The 10,486-nt window shown below is 47.8% G+C and overlaps 1 protein-coding gene across 1 annotated transcript; it reads left to right on the forward strand.

The window, feature by feature from the left end:
• Positions 1-9,369: 9,369 nt before the first annotated feature.
• LOC147982225 (uncharacterized) lies at positions 9,370-10,014 on the forward strand. The gene is made up of 2 exons (XM_087517297.1): positions 9,370-9,638; positions 9,741-10,014. Exons 1-2 carry the CDS (start codon positions 9,507-9,509, stop codon positions 9,939-9,941), a joined length of 333 nt encoding a protein of 110 aa, XP_087373423.1. The 5' UTR covers positions 9,370-9,506; the 3' UTR covers positions 9,942-10,014.
• The last annotated feature ends 472 nt before the right edge of the window (positions 10,015-10,486 follow it).

A 10,486-nucleotide genomic window follows, 5' to 3' on the forward strand; every position in this document is an offset into this window, starting at 1 on the left:
CTTCTTCCGGAGATGATGGAGAGCGGAACGCCTCCCCCTGCCGTACCGCCTTGCAAGGCGGGCGACCCTGAGGTATCATCGCGGAGGGTTTCTCTGAGTCCGGCAGGGCCGGAAGGTAGTCATATGCCCCCCCCCCCAAAGCCCTCCGTGTCCGGCCTTCGAAAAGGGCCATCGGACGAGTCCGGCGCCATCTGGTGCGCGGTCGGAGGAGCTAAAGGATCTGCTAGGGCGAGCATCTATCTCAGAGGAGCACCGTGCATTGATGGGTACGGTGATTGAGAGGATTTCATCCGCGGAGAGCGGATTGCACGAGGCCGTCAAGATTTTACTGACAGGTTTTGAGGTACGTAAAATAATGTACCCTTTTTGGACAGTTGTGCATAAATAAGATGCGCCCTGTGTAGATAGTAGCCCTTGAGACTCTGTGCGTTGTCAAAAGTGATGGCGCGCAGAGGATCATAATCCCAGGTTTAATATGCCGCCTTCATACGTAGGTGGCGAAGTGTCCAGTGTCAAGCCGGACTGATGAATTTGCCGAGCTAAAGTGGCAACTTGACGTGGCAGGTGCCGACATCGCGCTTGTCAACAAGCGGCTTGATGAGGCCCAAGGTATGTAATTCCTTCGGCGGCACCTGGTAAGAGGAGCTTTATGCCAGTATCTTACAATGTGTGCACTTGATGCAGATGGTGCTGCTGCCATGGAGAATCTTAGGGCGGAACTTGCCCGAGCCAAGGAGCAAGCCAGAAAAAATGATGCGGGTGCCGGAAAGGCAATTGAAGAGCTGAAAGCCGAACAGGCTGCTCATTGCTGAAGCAAGAAGGAAATGGCCGAGATGGCCGTGAAGCTGAAGAACACCGCTGACCGTTGCAAGCTTCTTGAAAAAAAAGATCGGGCGGAATAGACGGACCTGGAGAAGGCCGTTTCCGATGCCAAGGATGCTCGCTCTGCAATGAGAGCTATGAAGGAGGAGCTGCGTCAGGCCAGAGAGATCGCGGCTGGAAAGCCCTTTATGCTGCGGAGGAAGTTCTGTGATCCTAAACATGCTCCATTAGACCGGATGTGGAGTACGGCGGACACCTATCTGGATTTGGAAGCGAGTGCCGTAGATGCGGCCGAACACTTCCGAGATCAAGAAGATCGCGAAGTGGAAAAGCTCTTTTGGTCGCAGTTCCACAATCCGGAGCGTCCACTGTCATTAGCCGATCGTTTGGCCGAATGGGCCGAGCTAAATAGGTTGTCCGGACTCGTCATGAAGTATGTCATGAGTCATCTGTGGCCAGAGAGGCCGGAGCCGAAAAGTTATTTCAACTTAGTGCAGCAGTTCCTTGGTGCGGTGCCGCATATCGATGCGATGAAGAGGTCAGCGTGCATAGAGGGTTCGCGGATGGCTCTTGCCCGTGTGAAGACATACTGGGCGGAAATGGAGGCCACCGCTGTTGCATCCCCAGACCCGGATGGAAGCCGAGTACCTGCCGAGCACTATTTTCAGGAAGTTCTGCAAGGTGCTCGTTTAATAGAGACGCAGTGCTCGAAGGATACTATATTCGAATAGCATATATTATTGTAAAACAATATTTTGATAAATTGTAGAAGCTTTTTATACTTGTGCCTGCAAGTATTATAATACCTCCTGTGCGGCCGTTTAACATATATGTATATATAATCTGAAAGATGGCAGTCGTCGGCTTCAGCCCCCACGCACATAATGCGGGGGTGTTCGCAGAAGGCGCATTTTCACACTTGATTCAACGTCTTGGTCCTACAAAGAAGGTGATAGCGCAGCGAACTAGGCAATCAGACTATGATGCTTTATCACTTTCACTTAGCCATATGAGTTTGACAGTGAGGCTACTTATATAGCCCCTGGTGGCACCTGCGCTCGCCCGAACTCGGGGCGTGTATGTGCCTGGCCGGAAAGCGGCCCTTCGTTAATGCGGAGGAATCCTAAAGATTCCGGTAAGTCATCGAGTGGTTGACCAGTCTCACGCTATATCATGAGAGTCAGTTTTCGGCTTTCTCTACTGAGGTGCTCGCCTGGCCGAACCGGGGCACAATCGCAGTAGTTCTCCTGGTGCCGCCTTAGTCGATAGAGCGGAACGTAAGGTAGGAAAACACAGGAGCCGGGCAAACCCAACATTTGACCAAAGACATGATTCAGAGCTGATGCATATAAGGCCAAACCGCGACGCCAAACACTCCCTAAGGTATTCGGTCTTTATGAGGGCGGGTGGGATAACGCCCTTAGTAATAAGCCCCTAGTGTCCAGGTACGCGCAAAACTCTGACGTGGCCACATGCCAAAACGCCAGCCTCCTCCTTTGTTATACCAAGAAACCAGGGGATGTGTATCAACAAGAGACAGTAAAAAAGGTTTACGCAGGGTCTTAATCTGAAAAGAATCCTTGGAACGGGTCCCTGCTGCACGTCTGCGCCCGTGTCTCCGTTGTGCCGTATCCTGGACGGGCGTAGCACGGTGTTCATCTGTAAAAGAGAGGAACTTAGTTTAGGAAAGATCGTGCCGAACATGAGTTATACTAAATAAACGAAGTATAAATCGAAATGGGTAAAATTGAGCTTTTTTATCTCTTGTTTTATATGCGCGGAGCCCCTAGTATAGGGGTATACGGCTATTAAGCCTTTATCAATTGTATGTTTATGCCGGACTCGTCTAGCCGTGTCCGTGGTCTTGACGACCTATTTAGGTGCTTTGGCTGGTGAAGCCGCTTTATTGTGGGGCTGTCAAGGCAGCCGCACTGTCTTCCGCATGGGAGGAACACTCAATGTTTTCCCTTTAATGAGATGATGCCTCGTGGACCGGGCATCTTAAGCGTAAGAGATGCATAATGCGGTATTGCGTTAAAGCGGGCGAAAGCTTCGCGTCCCAGCAGTGCTTGATAGCTACTTGAGAATGGGGCGATGTGGAAAGTTAGCTGTTCACGACGGAAGTTATCGGGGGAGCCGAACATAACTTCTAGCCGGAGAGAACCCATGCAACGGGCGTCCGGGCCTGGCGTTACGCCTTGAAAGGAGGTTTTGCTATGGCGAATTTTTGTTGGGTCTATCCCCATGTTGCGGATTGTGTCCTGGTATAACAGGTTTAGACCACTGCCGCCGTCCATCAGGACATTTGTAAAGTGGAGTCCGCCGATTATTGGATCTAATACCAAGGCAGTCCAGCCTGCGTTCCGGATACTTCTAGAGTAATCCTGATGGTCGAAGGTGATCGGTTTTAACAACCATTGGCGAGACTCCTTTGGGATAGGCCGTATGGCGCGTATCTCTGTTGGCGCCATTCTGTTCGTCACGTGAAGTAAGTTTATTGTTTTGACTTCTTGTGGGAAATCCTTTTGTTTCCTGGTGCTCTGCTTGTGGGGTTCATCGTCGTCCTCACTTGGTGTGTCGAGCCCCTTGTGTTCGGCATTGAGTTTGCCGGATTGCTTGAAAACCCAACAATCTCCGTGGGTATGGTTCGCAGGCTTCCCGGGAGTACTATGTATTTGACATATCTTGTCCAAGATTTTGTTTAAGTTGGATAGCTCGTCCCTGTTATCCTTGAGGGGTGGCTTTCTCTGATTCTGCCGCGAGCTTTTGAATCCGGCGTTGACCGCCGTGCTCTTTGGGCTGTTTCTCTTATTTCGGCGCTGGTCCTTGTTGCGTCGGGGTTTTCCGTTTCCATCCCTAACTTCGGATATACTTGGGTCGCTGGTGCTACATCTTGTCAACCAGCTGTCATCTCCTGTGCAAAAGTGGGTCATGAGGCTTGTTAATGCGGCCATTGTTCTTGGCTTTTCTTGGCCGAGGTGTCTGGCGAGCCATTCGTCTCGAACGTTATGCTTAAAAGCTGCTAGGGCTTCGGCGTCCGGACAGTCGACTATCTAATTCTTTTTAGTAAGAAATATGTTCTAGAATTTCCGTGCTGACTCTCCGGGCTGTTGAGTTCTGTGACTGAGATCGTCTGCATCCGGAAGGCGGACATAGGTCCCTTGAAAATTTGCCCGGAAAGCATCCTCAAGCTCTTCCCAACTTCCAATGGTGTTTTCGAGAAGGCTTTTGAGCCAATGCCGGGCTGGCCCTTTAAGCTTGAGGGGTAAGTATTTTATGGCATGGAGGTCATCTCGTCTGGCCATGTGTATGTGGAGGATATAATCCTCGATCCAGACCCCAGGGTCTGTTGTTCCGTCGTACGCCTCTATGTTTACAGGCTTGAATCCCGCTGGAAATTCATGGTCCAGCACCTCATCGGTGAAACATAGGGGGTGTGCGGCACCCCTGTATTTGGGTGTGTTGTGATGTTCAGATATTTGTTGTGTTGCATTGCTTACTAGAGCTTGCTTTCTTGGCCCGTACATAGATCTGGCTGGGTCATATTTTTGATGCGGATCCTTTGGTGGATCGCGTGCCGGCTTGTGTGCGTCGCCGCTTGCCGCTCCATGCTGGCCATGCGGTCGTCTATCCGACCGGGTGGCTTTCCTATTTTTTGACTGCGGGGGCTCTAAGGCCTCCTCGTCAAATTCAGGCAGTAGCTTTCGCTTTGGATAGCTTTTTGTGCGGCGACTTCCGCCATATTTGTCTGCGGTGTTGCGTACTTTGCTCCATCTGATTGTGAGTGCATCTTCCGCAGTTTTGAGCTTCCGCTTCTGATTTTTCTGGCTACGCGCAGTAGCGACGAGCCCTTCGTGGAGATTCTTCTGTTCCATGAGCCTATCCGGTGTAAGGTCGTCCGGACTGTTGTTTTCGCCGGGGACGGGGTGTTCGGTTTGTTTATCCAAGTTGCCCTGTTCGGATGGTTGCTCGAAGGCATGTTCGTCGTCCGCCGGCTCGTCCTGCTCTATGGCTGGGTCTGTATGGATGTTGTCTTTGTCGAGGCGGGGCTTGGAGCGGCGCTTACGTCGCCGCTTTGATTGCTTTTCGAGTGAACGATCCCTCGTTGCATCCTTGTGTTCCTCGTCGTCGCTTCCTTTGGGTGTGTCCACCATGTATACATCATGAGATGAGGTGACTGTCCAGTGCCTTATAGGCATTGGTTCATGTTCATCTCCTACATCGTCGTCCATACCGTCGATGTCTTCGGAATCAAAGTCGAGCACGTCATTTAAATTATCGACAATGGCTACGAAGTGGGTGATGGGTGGGCTTTGAATTTCTTCATCATCCGCATCCCATCCTTGTTGACCATAGTCCGGCCAGGGCTCTCCTGATAAAGAGAGAGAGACTTTAGTGAATTCAGAATATCGCCGATGGGCGAGTGCTGAAAGATGTCCGCGGCGGTGAACTCCATGATCGGCACCCAATCGGGTTCGATCGGTAGGGGCTCGGAGGGCTCGGAGTCTGGAGAGGAGTCCGGCTCCTTGGAGTCACGGGCTTCGCAGAGAATAGGGCTGGTGTTCGGCTCGATTGCCGTAGAGATTGCAGCCCCCGAGGCAGTGTCCAACCACCAATCCTCGATTGGCGCAGTTGGCTCCGAATTAAGGGTCGAAGCTGATGCGGGTGCGGCCTCCAGGGCACTGTTCGGCGGCAGCGCTAGATCATGCCCATTGTGACAGTGCGGCGCGCTCGGCTGTGGCTCGAATCCATCGAAGATCAAGTCTCCGCAGAGGTCCGCTGTGTAGTTTAAACTTCCAAATCTGACCTGACGGCCAGGGGCGTAGCTTTCGATCTGCTCCAGATGGCCAAACGAATTGACCCGCAGTGCAAAGCCGCCAAATACGAAGATCTGTCCGGGAAGAAAAGTCTCACCCCGGATTGCATCGTCATTGATGATCGGAGGAGCCATCGGGCCTAAAAGTGACGACACAGAGGAACTCTCAATGAAAGCACCAATGTCGGTGTCAAAACCGGCGGATCTCGGGTAGGGGGTCGCGAACTGTGCGTCTAGGCGGATGGTAACAGGAGGCAGGGGACACGATGTTTTACCCAGGTTCGGGCCTTCTTGATGGGGGTAAAATCCCACGTCCTGCTTGATTAATATTGATGATATGGGTAGTACAAGAGTAGATCTAACATGAGATCAAGGAGGCTAGACCCTAGAAGCTAGCCTATGGTATAATTGTTGTTCGTCCTATGGACTAAAACCCTCCGGTTTATAGACACCGGAGAGGGCTAGGGTTACACAGAGTCGGTTACAATGGTAGGACATCTACATATCCATATCGCCAAGCTTGCCTTCCACGCCAAGGAAAGTCCCTTCCAGACACGGAAAGAAGTCTTCAATCTTGTATCTTCATAGTCCAGGAGTCCGGCTGAAGGTATAGTCCGGCTATCCGGACACCCCTAATCCAGGACTCCCTCAGTAGTTAATAAGCTCATGCAAGTATACGGTTGGCGGTACCACGGCCGAGGTGTGATTGCATTATCTTTACTAATGCCTTGCTAGTAGGTCATGTTGCAAGGATTGTCACCATGGAGAATAAGTCTCCAAGAAATATCTTTGTAATTCAAAGTAATAGGAGTTATTCTGTAATTTTCTTGGGTCTATGATCCAAGGCATTGTACCGCTAATGGATGTTGAGCTTCAATAAAACTATTGGTGATTCTTAAAATAAAATTAAAAAGGAAAGCTAAGGGTATCTCCAATGCTGACTTGCAAATTCGCTCCGGCATCTGTCCATGGACATGGGGACCAGTCCGCGTATAAGGATGCAGGAGACGGCCATCCAACCATAGCCGCATATATTCAAAACATCCGGGGAAACATTTTACCAAATGAACCTACTAAAAGCAAACATTTTGCTAAATAAACCTACTAAAAGCACTAAGCAAGGCTATTAAGCGCACCACCATGACGAAAGCGAACCTTCCGCCAAATCAAAGCAAGGCTACTAAGCACGCCATGCCATGGCGGAAGCAACCTTCCCCCAAATGGTATGAGCACATTTCGCCAAATGAATGCCTAATTTGATTAATTAAAATACTAATTAGCACCTTCCGTTCCGCCAAAGCGCTAGCTATTCGCTGCAATTATCACATTGCATTCTACTAAATACTAGCTATCATGGGCAGACGCAGAGTCGAGACGATACATGGTGGTTTTTTGTTGGTTATCCAGATGTCAGGACTCTTGCAAAACCCACCTACGTTTGGTCTGATTTGCGGGAAAACGGACGACCGGACCTGTCGGTGGACCGATGCAGAATCGCGTTGGATGGTACAATACATCCACACAGCACAGTCCGAACGTATGCGGGCGGTTTGAAGGTTAGCGTTGGGATGCCCTAACTCATCGTGTGAATTTTTTTATGGTATCCATCATGAGATTACTGGCAATAGAAAAGTCAAAGGGTGTCTAAGAAAAGGCTTCTCGTGAGGAGGAGAGTACTTTGGCAGCTTACCACATGTGCATGTGGCGAAATTACTAGTTTTTTTTATGTTGAAAACAACAACTGCTACTTAATTGAAATAGTCAATGTGTACGTACAATGCATACTAATTTGAAAGTATATTAAGTGCATGCGGATATTAAGTAGGATATTATTTGCATGTTATTATGTACTCCCTTCGTCTAGGTGTGTAAGTCACATTAGAAGGTGCATCACGACCTAGGTACAAGCTGATTGGAGGAGAAGTAAAATTTGAACCGATCCTTCTTCCAATCAAAACGTTGATTTCCTTCTTCTAAACATAGCACTTAATCGCAACAATTAAGAGGATGATGTATTAACTACCATGCATGCCCACGTACTTCTAGCATGCAAAGCCGCATTGATTTCTCGCCTAATCAACGCATAGACTGCTGCATGCATTGATCATTGTTTGAGAAAAAAATGGAAGGAGGGGTTATCGCCGGAAGATAACGAGGTATAGGAGGCAAAGCTGGCTGGCGAACAAGGCTGAGAGGGAATCGAGATGAAAAATTAATGAACGGCGCCTAAACGTTTTGAAAAAAATCTGATTTTTTGTAAGGTGACTTACACACCTAGACGGAGGGAGTAATTAGCATTATATTTGGCATGAAATTAACTGCACGCTAAACGTGTTGAGCGCTCGACATTGACGCAATCTAGGTCATTGGATTGACATGATTTGATGGTCGAGATTAATTGGATCTGTCCCTTTGAGTCTTTTTATATTGATATAAATATAGATGCGAAAAAATGACCGTCTTCTGCTGCTACTTTTGGACATAGTACAAACGCAAATGCTCATACATGCGCACATACACTCATCCTACTCTTATGAGCATCTTCGAGAGACTGAATCAAAACATAAACTTGCGATTGACGAAGTCGCTACAGACGCCTTCGTAATCAACGAGAACGTATCCTCTCACTAAATACACAACGCTGGAGGATGTGAAATAAATTCATGAAAATACGAGCACTGGTGTCAAGTTTAGAACTTGAGTCATGGTGCGCTAGAGATAATACCGTCCTCCTAACCTTCCTACTGCAGGTTGGTTCCCCTTTGCCTCCTTTTTGTTGCATGGATAGAACCGTAGATGATACGTTAGGTATGGATCCGTTTAAAAAAAATGTTACTCTATTTGTAAAGAAATATAAGAATGCTTAGACCCCTATCTTATATTTCCTCCGTTCCAAAATAAGTATCTTAACTATAGTACAACTTTGTATAGAAGTTACTTCCTCCTTTCCGGTTTATAAGGCTTAGCTCAACTTTTGTGTTTTTTCAATTTAGAAGGCTTATTTTCATCTCATTTTCAGTTTCCAATGCGCTTTAAATCTTTGCATGTAAGAATTAAAGAGGAATACATCAATGCATGTAATGTTTCTACTCATCTAGTGGCTAAGCATGCATGCACTGCAATTAATCCAAATTAATGCATGAGCTTAATTGGGGTAGTTTTATAAAGTACGAGATATATTTCTTCACTAATAAAATGCCTTGGTTGATGAGATTTGAGATTTGAAGCTTATAAAGCGAAAAGGAGGGAGTAGTACAAAATTGAGTCACTTATTTTGGGCCGGAGAAAGTATTTCTTTATAGAGGACTTACTTTCAGGTAGATGCACGTACGTCCACATGAGCTAGCGACACGTACGTCTTGCCTAGTTACAAGTTAATTAGTCGGGTCGAAAATTCCGTAGCCGTTCCGGGCACAAAAAATAAAAAATAAATCCTTAGCCGTGTTGCACCGACCGGCCGGCCGACGCGGTTAAGCTAGAATGCAAACGAACTCGGTCGTCCTCGAGTAGTTTCCGTTTCTACTGGAAATCCAGTGGCGTGCTTGTCGTTTTCTATCTGAAGAAGAAAACGCGAGGGCGATTGATCGAGCCACATCTAGTCTACGAAAGCGAAGTATATCTGCGATCGGTCGGTATCGATATGAACAAGGCTCAATAATTGCTTGAAAATTGTACGTGCGCGCTGCATGTTGCGCCCGTACACAGATCCTCCTATATAAAGAGACATGCATGCCCTCATGTCAAGCACATATCACAAACACACAAACACAGATCATCATCCTCCATTCCTCATGTATAGACAAGGCAAGGCACGAGTTTAGTTCGCACACCGAGGTACTCCATTGCTAGCTCGGAAAGCTAATTTGTGATGGGCCGCCACAGCAGCAGCAGCGGCAAGACCGAGGCCGGCGGCGAGCAGTACCGCAAGGAGGAGAAGCATCACAAGCACATGGAGAAGCTGGCCAAGCTCGGTGCCGTCGCCGCCGGAGCATACGCTAGGGTACGCAGCAAACACCTCATGCGTTGTACTACTTATTTTCTACGTAATGTCAATTACTCATGCTTAACTAGAACTAACAATCACTTCACGATCGGTATACAGCACGAGAAGCACAAGGCGAGGAAGGACCCGGAGCATGCGAGGTCGCACAAGATGAAGGAGACGATCGCCGCCACTGTCGCCGCCGGCAGCGCAGGATTCGCCATCCACGAGCACCACAAGAAGAAAGAGGCCAAGAAGCACGCTCGTCATGCCCACCACCACAGATACAATCATGGATGCATATGCACATGTAGACCCTAGCTAGTTATCTTATATGTACGGCCGGTTATATTCATTCATTTCGCTGTATTGTTGTTTGGTATGTTTATTAGTTTTGATTCATGCTAGGCCATTGACGTCGTTGTGGCATACTATGTTGGTACATTCTTGTACATGTTTGGGCACATCTCCTCTAATAATCTAAATGTCTTCTTTCAAAATAGCATGTATCTTTTTTTTTGCGAGTTCAGAAATAGCATGTATCTCCATTATTGTAGAAGGCATCATTACAAGATTACTTGATGAGTCCATGTCATGGAGTACTTTCTTCGGTTCACGTCACCACCGTCCTAGGGCGTGAACCACGTGGTAAATCTTTGTCTCGTTGACTTGTGGTTACATTTTTCTACCGAGCATTATTATTTGACTGAGTGTTGCTTGCTACTGTAACATGTTGGTCTTTTTGCAATATCTATTGTCTCATATAGGTTAAATCATCTTAGTTGTATTTACATTTTAGAGAACTTATAATTCCGCAGTCGCTAAATCAAATAAGAAATTTGGAATGTGTAGTCTGCTATTGACCC

The sequence above is a fragment of the Triticum urartu genome, chromosome 3A (assembly GCF_056163025.1).
Source record: "Triticum urartu cultivar PI428250 chromosome 3A, HENAU_Tu73, whole genome shotgun sequence".
Lineage (NCBI taxonomy): Eukaryota > Viridiplantae > Streptophyta > Magnoliopsida > Poales > Poaceae > Triticum > Triticum urartu.

What these genes read in the sequence shown, in the direction of transcription:
- LOC147982225 (XM_087517297.1), top strand. Translation starts at nt 9,507, where the DNA reads ATGGGCCGCCACAGCAGCAGCAGCGGCAAGACCGAGGCCGGCGGCGAG. An exon ending in CCGCCGGAGCATACGCTAGG is followed by an intron (nt 9,639 to 9,740) that starts GTACGCAGCAAA and finishes ATCGGTATACAG; the next exon opens with CACGAGAAGCACAAGGCGAG.